Below are 17,791 nucleotides of genomic sequence, written 5' to 3' on the forward strand. Positions count from 1 at the left end.
TTAAAATTGTTTACTTGTAGCAAAAGTCTTACCATGTTTACTGCACTTTTGAAGTTAAACCCCAGATCTTGAAGCGAAATAAAGTTCATAAGGACCAACTGCAATTTAGAATCCACAAGCTCCAACATCGACCTCACATTTTCTTCATTGTCCTTCATAGATTGAGACTGGAAACAATCCTCTAGGTTTTGCATTGTTGCTTCAACCTAATTCATGAAAAATATGATGCAGTTTAGTTTCAGAACAAGTCCATGTTGCCTAATTTAATCTTTAAATATTCTGATTAGTTTGGGAAGGAACTAAAATAGTTAATGCTGCTAAGAAATTATAAACTAAAGAAACGTTAAAAATTCTGTACATTCAGACCATCAAATCATGTTTAAACAAATTACAAAACTTTAATTTTAAAACAAATTAGTTGGAACATCAGGGCACAGAGAAGAACTCCAGGATCACAGGCACAGTGCTGGAGGCTTTCGTGCTTGTAGTGGATAGGAAGGGGGAAGCTAGGAGGGGGAAGTAGGGTAGCCAGGAGACCTCAAGGGCAACCCTGTGAAGGGAATGTGAGCTGGTGGCCAAGGAGATCAATTCCCAGCATCTCAAGCTGAGCACCTGACAACAGGGCCACAAAACGGTAATGGCCTCATGCAATGTTCCACCCATCCCTCGTGTTTCTCAATTTATCACACTCCCATCACTCACCCAGCAGCACTCCATGGCTCTCAGGACTCAAGCCTAACATTGAGATACCCTCCCTCAACCTCAAACTAATTTTACTAATGCCAGTTCCACATTTAGCTCCTGCTACTTCCACATACTTACACCTATTCACCACTGACAGGTACAGCACCCAAACACAATCACTGACGTTCTCCCCTATCTCTTGTAGGACACAGTGGCCCATAGAACAAGGAAGCAGAATAGAACTGGTGAGAGCCAAGAACACCTCAACTCTTGAGCACTATGGCGGAGATGTGTTATGGGCCAGGGTTTAGAGAACCCCAAAGTGTATCATGGAGTTCTCCTGACCCACAACTTTTAATAGATTGTAGTATGGGGAGCACACGACCCACTCTACAGGTGTGGTACAGCAGAAATGGAAAAGTATTTTTTTAAAGCAAAACAATGTTTATTCTATGAACTGAAGTTCAACTTTTTAAAACATAGAGTGAACATCTTAGCAACCATTAATTCAAATATAACCCCCAAAGAATACAACACTAAGTAATCCTTAATAACTTAGTTATTTAGTTCAATCTGATCACAGAGTCCCTTGTAATTCTCCAACACAGGAGCATTGGTTATCACAGCTTTCTGGCAGTCAAATGCCTGTTGAAACTCTGCTGTCCACTGAAATCTTCGGTGTTGCTTCAGCAAGTCCATCAGTGGAGCAACCACACTACAAAAATTTTGCACAAATGTTCGATCAAATCCACTCATGCCAAGAAATCGCATTATTTCCCTTTGTGTCGAAGGTATTGGAAACTCCCCAATAACTTTTGGTTACACATCCCGTGGGACCATTCAACCCTGTCCAATTGTATGGCCAAGGAAAGTGGCTTGGGCTTTTCCAAATTCACTTTTGGCTAGGTTTATCACCAAACCCGCCTCCTGAAGTCGATCGAATAACTCCATCAGATGTTTTAAATGTTCTTTCCATGTCTGGCTGAAAATTCCCAGATCTTTGATGTATACCGCACAATTGGGTAATCCTGAAACGATTTTGTTAATTAACTGTTGAAATGTGGCTGGGGTGTTTTTCATGCCAAATGGCATAACTTTGAATTGGTATATACCATCTGGAGTCACAAAAGCTGAAATCTCCTTTGCTCTTTCTGATAAAGGTACCTGCCAGTAACCTTTAAGTAAATCCAGTTTGGATATAAAAGCTGATTTTCCCACTTTCTAAATGCAATCCTCCAAATGTGGGCTAGGATAAGAATCCGTTCTTGTAACTGCATTAACCTTTCTATAATCCACACACAACCGTTGGGTACCATCTGGTTTAGGTACCATCACTATGGGTGAGCTCCATTGGCTGCAACACACTTCAATTATGCCATTTTTAAGCATGCTCTTAATCTCTTTGTTCACCTGTGCCAATTTTAAAGGGTTAAGTCTATATGGATGTTGTTTGATTGGAACAGCATTTCCCACATCTACATCATGTCTCGCCATTTTAGTATTTCCCAATTTATCTCTACATACTTGCCCATGTGATATCAACAATTCTTTCAGGTCAGTCCATTGTTCCTCTGGAAGGTAACTCAACAATTTATCCCAATTTTAAAGAAATTTTCCATTTCATTTTTCAATTTAATTTGTGGTATGTCAAATTCACAGTCATCTGGAATTGGTTCGTCACTTTGAGTTAGAATCATTAAATCCTCCTAATTTTTTTCTCCTTCCCTTTCAAAGTACTTTTTATGCATATTCACATGACACACTCGGTGAGTCTTCCTTCTATCTGGTGTTTTTACCACATAATTCACCTCACTTAATTTCTTTTCAAACTGATAAGGTCCACAAAACCTTGCTTTTAAAGGTTCACCTACCACTGGTAACAATACTAAAACTTTATCTCCACTGGCAAAAGTACAAACTTTAGATTTCTTGTCCGCGACCCATTTCATCATATTTTGTGCAAATTTTAAATGTTGTCAAGCCAATTCACCTGCTCTATTTAATCATTCCCTAAATTTTGACACGTAATCCAATAATGTAATTTCCGAATTCTCACTCACCAATTTTTCCTTAATCAATTTAAGTGGTCCTCTTACCTCATGACCAAAAATTAGTTCAAAAGGACTGAATTTGGTTGACTCACTAGGTGCATCCCTAATTGCAAACAGTACGAATGGAATTCCTTTATCCCAATCTCTGGATAATCGTGACAATAAGCCCTCAACATCGGCTTTAATGTCCGATGCCACCTTTCTAATGCTCCCTGCGATTCTGGATGGTACGCAGTTGATTTAAATTGTTTTATTCCAAAGCTATCCATAACTTCTTTGAATAACCTTGAGGTAAAATTTGATCTTTGATCCGATTGTATTTCTGTGGGTAGTCCATATCTAGTAAGGAATTTAAGTAACTCCTCCACAACCCTTTTTAGCTGTAATATTATGTCCTGGAATGGCCTCTGGAAACACAATAGATACATCCATTATAGTCAAAAGATATTGATTCCCACTTTTCGTCTTAGGAAGCGGTCCTGCGCAATCAATTTGGACCCTTGTAAAAGGTTCCTCAAATGCTGCAATAGGTATTAAGGGCACTGGTTTTATCACTGCTTGAGATTTCCCTGTCACTTGACATGTATGACATGATTGACAAAATTTAACTACATCTTTATGTAGTCCAGGCCAATAAAAATGTTTCTGGATTTTTAGCTTGAGTTTTCCTTATTCCCAAATGACCTCCCACTGGTACCTCATGTGCTACTCGCAACACCTCCTTTCCATACCCTACCGGCAATACTACTTGATGAACGTCTGCCCACTTTTCATCCACTTGCATATGTAAAGGTCTCCATTTTCTCATCAAGACATCACTTCTACGGTAATAACACTCTGGTATACACTCAGATTCCTCTTCCGTATATGTTTTCTGATACATCCGTTTTATTTCTATATCTTTTTGTTGTAACTCCGCCAATTTTCCTGAACTAAAAATATTTGCCTCATCTTCCACCTGTTCTTGTTCTTTTTCAACCATTTGATCAAAAATTGTTTCTGACAATTGCACTTCAACTTCACTCTTTGATTTCTCCGCTTGTCTTAACCTGTGACTTTGCGACCTGTGACTTTGCGATACTACACAATCTGGAAAAATCCCAGCATATTCGTCCTTCAACACTTCAGTTGTCTGATTTTCCACTGGCTTAAATACCACAGTAGGCATCACTCCCACCTGCGATCCAGCTATATCATTACCCAAGATAAACTGTATTCCTGGACAACATAGTTTCTCTATTACTCCTACTACCACTTCACCACTCTTCATTGGACTTTCCAATCTTACTTTATATAATGTAACACTACTCCTCTCACCCTGAATTCCACATATCACCACCTTTTCTGGCAACATTCTTCCCAAACTACATAACTCCTCACCTCTTACCATTAAAGATTGACTAGCTCCCATATCTCTTAAAATTGTGACTTATTAATTTGCTCCTCCTGATACACATGAGTAAACCTTACCCACACAAGTAAATTCTTTAAAGAGATCAGGCACCTTCTTATCAATCACCTCTTGATCAGGCTGTACACTCTTTTGCATCTCCTTCACTTCACTTGGGCTTTCCTTTACCACTTTAACAAACTCTACTATCTTATCCTGTTTTACCACATTAGCCTTTCCAGTGCTTTTCTTCAACTACCAACAATATGACTTTATATGGCCTAGTATATTACAGTGAAAACATTTCAAACTTTTATGTCTCTTCCACCCTCCTGGATTTCTTTTTTAATGTGAGGTACACTCTCCTTATTATCTTCCATCAGATCACCTTTACCTTTACCACTTGAGTATTTCTCATGTCCCCAGTTTATATCCCTTACAGGCTGAAACTGATGTCAGAAACCAAGCTTTGATTTATGAACTAATTCATAATCATCTGCCATTTCTGCTGCTAACCTCGCAGTTTTCACCCTCTGCTCTTCCACATGAATTCTGACTACATCAGGAATTGAATTTTTAAACTCCTCCAAAAGTATAATTTCTCTGAGAGCTTCATACATTTGGTCTATTTTCAAAGCCCTTATCAACCTATCAAAATTACTCTGTTTGAGCCTTTCAAACTCCATGTAAGTTTGCCCATATTCTTTTCCTAAATTTCTAACCCTTTGTCTGTAGGCTTCAGGCACTAGTTCATATGCACCTAAGATAGATGTTTTCACCTCCTCATACGTCCCAGGCACCTCCTCCGTTAGTGATGCAAACACTTCACCAGCCCTACCTACCAGCTTTGTTTGAATCAGTAATACCCACATCTCCTGTGGCCATTTCATTTGTTTAGCTACCTTCTCAAATGAAATGAAAAAGGCTTCTACCTCCTTCTCATCAAACATTGGCAATGCTTGAACATATTTAAATAGATCCCCATCGAGGCTTCGACTATGACGCTCTTTCTCACTATCCTCATCACTGTCATCCAACTGTATGTTTCCCTTTACGTCAGCCAGTTTCAACTGACTGTCATGTTTCATGGCCATTTTCTGAAGTTCAAACTCTCTCTCTTTATCTTTTTCCCTGATCTGTATCTCCCTTTCTCTTTCTTTCTGTTCTGCTAGGGTTATTCTTTATTTTCTCCTTTCTTCTCTCTCCTTTTCTTTGTCCCCTCTCTCTCTTTCTTTTTCCTCTCTTATCTCTTTCATATTTAAGCTGCTTTAATTCTTTCTCATGTTCCATTTTTTAAATTTGCAACTGAACTTTTGCCATTTCCAATGAGTCAAACAGTATCTCAGGCAACTTTAAATGCTTAGCCACTGCCATAATTACCTCATCTTTTTGCATTTTGTCAGGTAATGTTAACTGCAATGTTTTTGCCAAATCTAACAGTCTGCTTTTAGTCTCCATAAGGTACTGCGTGTGACCGTCTCCACCCCCAAAAACTTCAGAGCCTCTGAAAGAGCCATTGTCCACAACACACTCCCCACTTGAACTGGAATACCGCACCTGAAAAGAAACCACAATATGCTCACCCCTCACTGTCTTTATGTTCACTATGCCAATCCGATAGATATACTTTTATCCCCCTCGAGACCCCAATTTGTTATGGGCCAGGGTTTAGAGAACCCCAAAGTTCACCTGACCCACAACTTTCAATAGATTGTGGTATGGGGAGCACACAACCCACTCTACAGGTGTGGTACAGCAGAAATGGTACATTACACATTCTGTGGCTGACTGCAGCTCCAACACTGAAACAAAACCAAAAAAAAAGACACACCCAAGCTTTTTCTCAAAGTGAAACTAAAAGCTGACAGCCAGCCCAGCTCCACCCACACTCTGACATCACTGCAGTAATAAACACCCATTTCTTAAAGGTACACCCGCTACAGTTATTCTATAAAAAACACCCATTTCTTCAAGGTACTCTCACATGACAGATGATTCATGCACTGTGAGACTGGCTGTGACAGAGCCCACAGCATCCAGCATCACTGAGAACATTGAGGATAAAGCTATGTTACTGCCTCTTTTCCCTACTCAATTCCCAGCTCACCCTTAATCTGCTATCGGGCATGATGATGAACAAACTGAAGATGGGATTTTAATATGCATAAAGACTGGGAAAATCAGATGTGCAAAGGTAGCCTAGATCAGGGTTTTTCAAACTCAGTGTCGTGACCCATGGGTGGGTCGTGGGAGGCCGTGGAGCAATTTGTTGTGGCATTCCTGATCGCGGGAAAATGTCCTCAACGGTCGTGACCAGGTGTTGAGATTGCAGGTCGCATGCAGTGCCCGATTGGTTGCGCCATTTGAGGGGGAGGGGGGTGCTAGGCTGGGCTGTGTACTGGACGGCATGGATCCCGAACTTCCAGTGGTTGGCAAAAGTGGGTCCTGGGAAAAAAAGTTTGATGCACACTGGCCTCGATGAAGAATTCAGAGAATGTTTTCAGGGTAGTTTCTTGGAATCGTAAATTCTGGCACCCAGCAGAAAACAGGCCGTACTAGACCTAGTATTGTGCAATGAGATCGGAGTAACTAATGAACTCATAGTGAAGGCACCCTAGGTAGCAGTGATCATAATATGACTGAATTTTACATTCAGCCTGAGAGGGAGAAGAGTTGGTCTAAGACCAGTGATTTAAACTTCAATAAGGACAATTATGACGGTATGAAAGCAGAGCTAGTTGAAGTGAACTGGCATATTAGTATAAGAGATAGGTCAACATGAGATGAATGGCAGTCATTTAAGTGGACATTTCTGAATACACAGATACTTTCTAACAAGAAAGAAAACCTCCAAGGGGAGAATGGTTAAAAAATTAAAGATAGTATCAAACTTAAAGAAAAAGTATATAATTACACAAAGTTGAGTAACAGGTCAGAAGATTGAACAGAATATAAAAAACAGCAGAAAATTACAAAAGATTGATAAGGAAGCAAAAATTAGAGTACGAGAGAAAGCTAGCTGGAAATATAAAGGCATAGTAAGAGTTTCTGTAAATATTTTCAAAAGAAAGGAATTAACAAATGAAGGTTGGTCCTATAGAAAGAGAACATGTAAAATTAATGGAAAATATGGCTTTGGAATTCGCTCAACCCGGCGGGTTTGGTGGCAGATGGGCGCAGTGAATCTGGTGAGAGTCAAAACGTCGGAAACCCACTGACATAAAATTACATTGTAATTCTCCCAATGGCGTGTTAACGGCAGCTCAATTATCCCGCTGACTGGTAGCGTGAATGCCATTTACATCTCAGAGACGCTCATTAAAAACTGCCCACCAGTATCCCATCAGGATTTCCAATCTTGCTTTCCATCCACGGGAAATCACAACAGTGTCAAACACGAGAGAGAGCACAACAGCACATCCCACTTGATCTTAGAACCATCATCTCTGCTATTCAACCCACCACTAAGTCCTCTCATGCCAGCTCTGCCCTTCCAACCATAACCTGTGTCCCCTCATGCCTTTTCTTACTGGATCTTTCATGCCATTTACCCACTGTACATTTTCTACAACCAATGAACACCATGGTATAAAGTGGGATGTCTAGAAAAAAAACCTTAAAAACTGTAATCCATTGATTACTTTCTCCTATGATAAAAGGGTCTGGACTACAAGTCAATATAAGTGTCAATCATTCATGCACTTTTTAAGTTTCAAAAACCACAAACATTTGAAAATATTTACTTCTGTCAACAATCATTAGGAAATTGACCAGAGAGCCTGAGTTGTCATTCAAACAGTATTTCTTCTGGGAACCAGGTGTTCTGCTATTCTAATATATGTCTCAGCTCTCAGCCAAGCTTCATTATGTATCCTGAGGGATATGGGCAGGGTAAATAGTGAGAAACTTTCCTACTCGAGAGCATCAAGAACTAGAGGGTACAGATCCAAAATAATTAGCAAAATGCGTAAAATTGATGTGAGGAAATGTCTTTTCACCCAGAGTGTATTTGGAGTCTGGATTGAACTTCCAGAGAGGGTGGTGGAAGCACATTCAATTACGGTATTCAAAAGGAAGTGGATTGCCAACTTAAAATAAATAATGTGCAAGATTATGGGGATAAGGAGTGGGGTGGGACAAGTCGAGTGATTTTTAAAAGAGCCAGTGCAGACTCTCCTTCTGCACTTTAAGGATTCTGTAATTCTGTGATCTCTACATTTCACTATGTTTGTTTACATAGCTAAGTGTTTTCAAGTGTTTGTGGTTTTGAAAATTCAAAAGGCCTGGATGATTGACAATTTTATTGGTTGGTGGTCCAGACTCTTTTTTTCACTGGAGGAAGTTTTGTCTTTATTCTTTTATGGTTTCCGGGCATCGCTGCCAAGGCTAGCATTTGTTGTGCCCAATGGATTACATTTTTTTCAGAGAGTTTCTGTTCGACATACGCCTTTACACTATAGTGTTTATTGGTTGTAGAAAGCACACATTGAGTCAATACGCTTGGAAGTCTCAGAGACTTGCATAGTGTGCATTAGGGTATATAGAGCCTGATGGAGGCATAAGGGGACATCCGGAGTAGGGGAAGGGTAGAGCTTGGTAGAGCGGGCATAAACTTATCTTATTAAAATGTTCCCTCATGCACATTAGGGTTCATGGCTTCTCTAAGTTGTCATGAACCACAACTCTTTAAAAATCTGGTCGAATCCATGGAAATTGTGGAGAAGTCGGAGGTATCTATCTCTGCAATAAAGCTGGTCAGGTTGGGAGTGCCAGATGATGGCTTCTGAAAGGAAGCATCATTTAAAGGCACCCCCTACAATTGCACAGCCCAGAAATAGAGTTGGGAATCCCAGAATCGGTACTCTCTGCTATTCTAAGGGGCTCCCAAGTCAACCCGACTCTGTGAAAATTCAGTCCAAGTTTGTAAGTAGAGCATCAACTTAGCTTGTCCCCTTTGACTTCATGACAACACCTGATCAAAGGTTTCCAGCACAGGTAAGGGATGCCCGCATGAGTCCCCTTCCCAGCGGGTTGTGCCAAAAGTGGTATGAAGCATTATGCACCCCACTGAGAGAAGGCCACCAGCCTCTGTGGCACCATCTCCAGTTTCTCAGGAGGTCATACCTTTTCCAAATCTGTCATTAATGTACTTGGTTATATGGCATACTTTAAACTCATTAGTTAAAGGGCATCGAGTGCCAGTTGACATCACAGAATATGTCATAAAAGCGGAAAATGCTGGATAAACTCAGCAGGTCTGGCAGCATCTGTGGAAGGAGGAACAGAGTTAAGATTTCAAGTTAATATAATCCTTCGCAGCTGGGGTGGGGCCATAAAATGAGGCAACCTTTTTAAAAGTCCATCGACTTCAGTGGACTGGAAACGCACCCAATTGATTTTTGCACAATGGGCATCAGTTACATATTAACAACGAAAAATATAATAATCTGTCACTTTATTCACTCAGCATAATTCCTTTGTTCCGTAGAAAACAACAAGGCTCTGTCAAAAACAGAAGTCCATTTCAAGAAGTTCCCCAAATGTCCAAAATAAGTCATCTATCCATCAATCCATGGGCCGGGATTTTCTGCCCCTCACCCCCTGCGGCAGGAGGCTGCTCGCCATTGGCTGGCAGTGGGTACTTCCAATCCCGCCAAAGCAATAGCGTTTTCTATGGCTCGCTGGCCGCGCCACCGGGGAACCCACAGGCCAGTGGCATGCCACCTCCGCTGCCAGATAAACCGCCACAGCGGGGCCAGGAAATTCTTCAATAACATTGAAAATTGTAGAGCAAAATGTAAAATTAATGTTTTGCTGATCTCAGAACAAGAAAGCATTTGGTCATTTTAGATCATAATCAACAAATGCATTTTGAGCTCTGCACAGCATAACTAAATAAAACGTATTTCAGTAAGATATTGTTTTTTTAAAGAATCACCTCTTCAGCTTGTTTCAGAAAGGTCGTATACGATTGCAAGTGTTCAACCTGTGCATTCAGGTCCCGCCACAATGTTTTCCATTCTGCATTCAGGAGTACAAATCTTTCAGAAAATGACTTTACTTCTGGGACGTCAAACATTTCTGCCTGTTTGATGATGCCTGTAATGCGTTCTAATTCACTTTCTACCTCCTGAAAAACATATATCATTGCAGTTAAGGGTGTGCCTAATAAACAAATAGGAGCACAACAATCTTCTAAAGCCAGAAATGAAAACAGGAAATGCTGGGAACACTCAGTAGACCTGGCAGCATGTGTGGAGAGAGAAACAGAGTCAGCATTTCAGGTTGATGGCCTTTGATTAGAACTGAAGTTACAGATGTAAGAGGTTTAAAACAAGTAAAGAGGCAGGGAAAGGAGGGAGGGGAGGAAAGAACAAAATGGAAGGACTGTGTTGGGTGAAAGACAGGAGAGATTAAATGGCAAAAGGGATGCTGGTGAAAAGCAAAAAGAGAGTGGTAATGGGACAAGTAAAGAAACAAAGGCATGTTGAGAAGAGGTATAAATGATAATAGCATAATCAGCACCAACATCTTCCATTCACAAACAAAACCATAAACACAAAATAAAATGGGGACAGAGGTTATGATCTGAAATTCTTGAACTCGACATTGAGTCCAGAAGATATTCAAATGCCTAACTGAAAGAAAATATGTTGTTCCTTGAGCTTACACCGGGCTTCATTAGAACAGTGCAGGAGACCGAGATCAGAGTGGGAGTATAACAAAGAATTAAAATGACTGGAACTCAGGATCATGCTTGTGAACTGAACGGAGCTGTTAGTAATGATTCTCTGCTTTCCCATCATGCCTCTTCTGACCACATCCTTTGTTTCTTCATTTGTTCCATTAACACCTGCTTTTTATTTCATACAGTCATCCATTTCATCATTTAATCTCTCCTGTCTTTCACCCCATAACAAACCTCCCGTTTTGTTTTTTCTCCCCCCACCCTTTTCTCTGCCTCATGCTTAAAACCTGTTGGATCTCTCATTGTTTTCCTGATCTGATAAAAATTCACTGAGCTGAAATATTGGACTCAGCAGGCTGGGAGGTGGAAAGGGCACATAATGGAGCTGGAAGGTGTGAGATGGGAGAGCCTGTCACCTTACCAATTCCCCTCAATCAAGTCTAAGGTAGAAAAGGTCGAGAACAGTCATCCCAGCCGAAGGTCAATTGAGGCCCTTAAGTGACCACTTAAAGGCCACTTCAGGTCCTCATCTGTTTCCTTGGGATGCCACCCATTATTTTTGACATCAAACCCTCAAAGGACTCCCTGACTGACCCCAATGATCCTGCTCCACTCACCTGCATGTCGGGACTCCAGTAACAGTCTTCATCCTCAGGTCGCTGCAATACTGGCAGCGGCCCCTGCTCCCAATACTGGTGATCTGATGGCCTTTGTTTGGCTTGAAGCTTTTGGAGGTGGGATATTTGCCCTTCAGGAGAAAGCCTGGTGAAATGTTTCTCCTTTGTGGAGCCTGAACCCTGGCACAAGTTAGCAGTCTGCCCGATTGGGATTTAATCTTGATGGGGCTCCCGGAAATAGCGGCAGTGGAATTGCCATCGGATCTATGGCTAGTGGACGGACCCACCACCACGACCACTAAATCTTACCAGTTAACCCAGTTTCGCTCCCCACAGATGCTGTCAGATCTGCTGAATCTTTCCAACTTGTCTATTTTCATTTCAGATTTCTTCAATAAGCTCTGTCACATCTTTGTTTACTTGACTCTGCTTAACTTTCATTGACTTTCAACATTAACTCAGCTTCTCTTTCCATAGATGCTGTCTGTCCCGCCAAGTCTCCCCAGTATTTCCTATTTTTATTTTGAAATTTCAGCATCCCCAGTACTTTGCCTTTGTTTTGTGGTGGTCTTCCTTTTTCGGTATATTTCGTCACTGAATTAAACATTGCATTTATTTGCATTGTCAGACATTTGTTCCTGATTATATAATTGCTACAGGTTACTAATTCAGTCAACTAAAAATGTTTCTCCGCAATTGAAAAAATTATCCTGTGTATTGTTAAAAATGAAACTTAACTGAAGAAAACACTTCTGTTCACAATGCTGTTGTGGTTTTTGAAAATAGTTCATGGAGCAGCTTTTGTATAAATCCCTAACCGCCGCCTTTCCAATTATAAAAATATTTCAAAGATCAAATAAAGGTCAAATTTCAAAGAAGCATACTATTTTTGTCTCCTTCCCACTCAACTGCTTTGGTGACAATAGGGATAGCGGGGAACACCTATGTGACAAAATGGCCCCATTAATTTTAATTGAGGCTAAAGACTGACTGGATTAAATCTAGAACTGCCAACCCTTTTTTAAAAATCTGCTGAGTGGGCTTAGTGTACACTTTATTTGGAGCAAGTCTTGTTGGGCTCTGCAGATCCTCATTAGCCACCAGGGCTCTGAGAATAACTCTCCTCTATTCAAATGACTGCTGCATCTCCAACACTGGCCTTGCTTAGCCAGGCAAGAACATAGTGTTCAAACAGAGAAAGTAAAGTTCTCAGACTCTGCACAGTTTCCAAAATTGGAGTCCTACTGAACTGCCAAAGAAAAGTGACCTGGCCCAACAAATCTATGCTTTCCAGCCTCAGTGAAAGGAACATGAGTAGACATTACACATTTGCCAAATAGTAAATTAATACCATCTTTAAGTGGGGCTGGTATTCTTCGATGTCGTACTGTGAGCCATTTGTGATTCTAATGGATCAGTGATGTGGCCTAGAACTGATTTTGACTTCCGACCTTTGAGATTCTAGTTCAACATTACACAGCAAATATATTATTTTACATTATAACAAAAATAGAAAACAAACAGTAAATCTCACCTAGAACACACATGCAATTTTACAAAATGGAAATCTATAGATATAGATTACCTTAGACTGATCAGACATATCCAAATATTTGTTCAGAATGTCTTCAGATTCAGAGAGAGAGGAACCTGGCTCTGGCGTACTGGAAAGTCGCGATCTACACGCTTGTAGACATCCTGAGACCTTGACAAATTACACATTTATAGTCAAATCTAGTTTCTGCAAATTTGTCCTTTAAACAACCTGGAATAGTGATTTACTTTGTGAAACATGTAGTTTATTTGACAAATTTAAAGCAGCCACGTATAATAATGGGAAAAAGGTGAAATTAATCAGAAGTATCATCTAGGGTGAATTAACCCATTTGCTCTGAATGTTTTGTTCAGCTTTTTCTGTAATTTGAATGTAGTAATTTACTGAGTCAACTGTTGTCAACATTACACAAGGGCAGCACGGTGGTGCAGTGGTTAGCATTGCTGCCTCACGGCACCGAGGTCCCAGGTTCGATCCAGGCTCTGGGTCACTGTCCGTGTGGAGTTTGCACATTCTCCCCATGTTAGTGTGGGTTTTGCCCCCACAACACAAAGATGTGCAGGGTAGGTAGATTGGCCATGCTAAATTGCCCCTTTAATGGATAAAATGAATTGGGTACTCTAAAAAAAATTTTTTTTAAATTACACGCCCTTCACATTGCTCTTATTTTGCGTCTGAAGTCCATTTTCATAATGCCATCTGACTGTTCTAAGACATATAATTTGATTCACGGAATAGTTTCAAACAAATGTACCTTGGTAACCTAGATTGAAGTGTTCAGTTTACAACACTGGAAAGAAATGTTGTTTTATTTGCTGTAACCATGGTTTATCTCTGTTGACAGAATCTCTTTTTTGCCTCTGTCCAGCTATTTGGTATAATTTCTTTAACACCACTCGATGTCTACAAGAGTAGTGGCCCCACAGTGCTTTGCCTTACAGTCATGCAGTTACACATGAAACATTTTCCAGAGATGTCATTAACTCAGTTTTATTTAAGATGTTAAAATAGTTACATATGACTATCAACAGTTCGGTTTTGAAGTTACTCAGTTGTGGAACCCTCATGCATGAAACCGTATGATGCTTGGTGTCAAAATGTTTCTCCTTTGGCAAGAACTGAAAGTAGTTGTAAAGGCTAAATATACTAAGTTAGGATCCTAAGAAAAGTCAACGTCCTATTCAGCTATTAACGTAACTGCTCAGGTTTATATTATTAAGGCATAAAATCATTTAAATATCATGGAGGCTTGTTTTTGCTTGGGTTCAGCAAGGAATTTTGTAGAGCATTTCAATAGATGCTCAACTAAGTGAAGTAGAGACTGGAGAAATAAACAATAAACGATGTCCATGGAAGAAGTAGGCTTGATGAGCTAGCACGTGTTCCATTTTTACTTAAACTCTTCAAGTGATCGGATGCAGCACGACAAAGTCAAAGTTTAAAGTTATGATTCGGCTCTTCTTCAAACATTCTTTTAACCATAATGTGATAGCATTTCAGTAATATTTAGTAATTAGGTGAGTAGTTACACAATTTCTCTTCAAAAATGTGCAATATGTCAAGTGTACCAATTCCATTTTGATTTGGCTGAAGATAGGCGAATTGCAATTAATTTCTCAAGCGATCGTTTCAAATTGCATTAGCACATCAGCCAGTTCCCCAACCACTAGAAAGGTACCAAGCTAGCATCAATCTCTTATTCCACTGCTATTTGCTTTTCTGAATGTATTGACACAAAACATGGGGTGGCATGGTGGCACAGTGGTTAGCACTGCTGCCTCACAACCCCAGGTTCCCGGGTTCAATTCCTCAATTCATGTGGAGGAAGTTGATACCCGCTCCCAGTAGCCATCAAGGTCACTGCAGCCCTGAGCCTCTATGCCTCAGGAGCTTCTCAGGGCTCGAGCGGGAATTTGTGTGGCATTTGAAAAGCTACAGCCCACAAGTGCATCTGTGAGGTCACAGGTGCCTTGTTTGCCCTGCAGCCGAAGATATAAACTTTGACATGGGCCAGGCCCAACAAGATGCCCGGGCAGCAGGATTCTCTGCCATCAACAGAATACCCCAGGTCCAGCGGGTAATAGATGGCACGCATGTTGCCTTGCTATCACCGGGCCGTCAGGGTGTTCCCTACATCAACAGGAAGGGATCCACTCCCTGAACGTCCAGCTCATGTGTGACCACCACCTGAGGTTCATGTACCTGTGTGCACATTTCCCAGGGAGTGTGCCCAAAGCTACATCCTGGGGCAGTCAGACATCCTCGGCCTCTTTGAGGACCACCCCAGGCTGGCCGGTTGGCTCTTGGGGATAAGGGGTGAGGATCTGGCTAATTTTGCCAGTACGCAGGCTGGTGACCAATGAGTAGACCCAATAAAAAGAGGCCCAGACGGCCATTAGGGCTATAATTGAGTGATGCATCGGACTACTCAAAATGAGATTCCGATGCCTCGACCACTTCGGTGGTGCACTGCAGTACATCCCCCCTAGAGGGTCGCCCGCTTCGTGGTGGTTTGCTGTGCCCTCCACAACCTGGAAGAGCGGCGTGCTGGAGATGGAGGGGGAGGAACTTGCGGCCACCTCCAAGGAGGAAGACGAGGAGGCGCGGACCAGGAGGAGCTGGCGGATGAGCCCAGGAAGGACCCTCAGGACCAGCCAGTGGATGGAGGACAGGCGGTAGCGGTAGCGGTGAGGATCCAGCAAGCCCGGAGGGCTAGGGACGTGGCTTTGTCTGTCATCTTACCCACTCCCCCAGCCCTTTCCTCCCTACGGATTTCACCCTCACCACCCCCCCCACCACCACCCTCCCAGGGTTTGTGTAACATCACTTCATGGGGCTGTGCTGGCACTGTAAATGGGTCACTGTCGATGACAGGGGGGTGATAACCCACTGAGAGCTGAGCGCTGGTACTCCTCAATCTATGCCATAGTCTGACTCCTGCCTGTCTGCTATGTGCTCATTCATCACCCCTGGGGCAAGGGATTGGCGGTCAGCCCACATCTCGGGTGCAAAGTGTTTAATGCTGTACCTATGTGTCCCTAACTGCCCTTAGCCCCTGATAATGCCACCCCCACTTCTCCTCCTGGTGATGTTCCCCAGCTGATGGCTACTGTCACTTCCTCCCAGGCGACACTGGCTGCTCTGTGGTTGACCCTCCAAGCTCTTCAGGGGTATAGGGCATGCAATCTGGTTTTGACTATGTTAAACAATCTGGCCAGGTCAGCATTCTCGAATCATGGGGCTGGCCTCCTCGGCAGCATAGTTGTGAGCTGTGTGGGGTTTGCTCTGCAAGATCCATTTAAGTGCTGCTCCCCCTTGTTGGTGGGGAGCCAGTGGGCATGGTCCCATCAAATCAGCCGGTGGGACCATCATTTGTGGCATGAAGCCTATTGGGCTGTGTTAAGTAGACCAATTAATGCTTGATACACTGGTGATGGCGTCGCCGGGTCGAGCATCAGGAAGCTCGCGGCGGTTCCTGCTCGCTACCACATTTAGAAACGTATCCATTAGATCGCTCTTTGAAGATGTAACTAATACGTTAGATACAGGGGCATCATCCAAGTAGTACACTTGAAGTTATAAATGTCATTTGATAAGGTGCCACACTAAAGGTTAATTCACAAGATAAAGGCTCATGGAGTTGGGGGTAATATATTAGCATGGATGGGGGATTGATTAATAGATAGGAAACAGAGAGTACGCGTAAATTGGGCGATTTCACATTGGCAGGCTAAGGTGCTGCAAGGTTCAGTGCTATAGGGCCTCAGCTTTTAGTTACATCATCAAAACTCTGATAAATTTGCAAACATTATTTCACTTTTGTAGGGACACAGAATAAATACAGGACTAAAATATTTTCCTATCATTTCTTCGGTGTGTTGCCAAAAACTAAATTAAATATCTGGGCAAGTGAAGCTAATTTTGAGTCAATGAGGAACTAAGAACTTAACTCTGAGGACAATCGAAAGAGAAATGATGAAATATCTGTCAAAGACTCGAAGCAGAAAGTGGCTTCTACATTAATCTATATTAATTACTCAGACAGTAATGTATCTAAATCTGCTGATGATGTAAAATTCGGTTGAAATATAAGCTGTGAGGAAGAACAAAAGGACTGCGAGGAGACATAGGAGAGTGGGCGATAAGTTGACAGATGGTGAATAATGCGGGGAAGTGTGAGGTTATTCACTTTGGTAGTAAGAATAGAAAAGCAGAATATTTATAAAAGGCATGAAGCATGTAAATGTTGATGTTCAGCGAGACTTGAGTGTAAGGAACACATAATGTTAGCATGTAGGTACAGCAAGCAATTAGGAAGACAAATGGCATGTTGGCCTTTATTGCCAGAGAATTGGAATACAAGAATGAGGAAGTCTTGCTACAATGGTTTTCGTGAGACTACACCTGGAATTCTGTGCACAGGTTTGGTCTCAATATTTACAGAATAGTATACTTGCATTGGAGGTGGTACAGTGATGGTTCACTTGATTGGTCCTGGGATGAGGGAGTTGTCCGATCAATCATTTTGGGCCGAGATGAGACGACATTTCTTCACTCAGAGGGTTGTGAATCTTTGGGTTGTAAATATTCTATCACTGACTGTATTCAAGACTCTCAGGCAATTAAGGGATATGGGAAATGGTCTGAAAATTTGAATTGCGACAGAAGATCAGCAATGATCATATTGAACAGTGGATTAGGCTCAAGGGGCAGAATGTTCTAATCCTGGTCCTGCTATTTATTATGTTCTTCTGACTCTGCACATTATTGAAAAGCAGCAGAACACTACAGACCTTTTCTCAGATA

The 17,791-nt window shown here is 41.7% G+C and overlaps 1 protein-coding gene across 4 annotated transcripts in view; it reads right to left on the reverse strand.

Annotated features, from left to right (window-relative positions):
- Window positions 1–17,791, reverse strand: part of ccdc141 (coiled-coil domain containing 141) — a 340,177-nt gene that overhangs the window by 146,097 nt on the left and 176,289 nt on the right. For all 4 annotated transcript variants that reach the window (XM_072477265.1, XM_072477274.1, XM_072477256.1 and 1 more), the window contains exons 10-12: window positions 13,016–13,135; window positions 10,064–10,255; window positions 33–206 (exon numbers count right to left, since the gene is read on the reverse strand). In XM_072477265.1, the coding sequence (XP_072333366.1) occupies window positions 33–206; window positions 10,064–10,255; window positions 13,016–13,135 (486 nt within the window). The remainder of the gene's footprint in view (window positions 1–32; window positions 207–10,063; window positions 10,256–13,015; window positions 13,136–17,791) is intronic.

The sequence above is a fragment of the Scyliorhinus torazame genome, chromosome 2 (assembly GCF_047496885.1).
Source record: "Scyliorhinus torazame isolate Kashiwa2021f chromosome 2, sScyTor2.1, whole genome shotgun sequence".
NCBI classification, from domain to species: domain Eukaryota; kingdom Metazoa; phylum Chordata; class Chondrichthyes; order Carcharhiniformes; family Scyliorhinidae; genus Scyliorhinus; species Scyliorhinus torazame.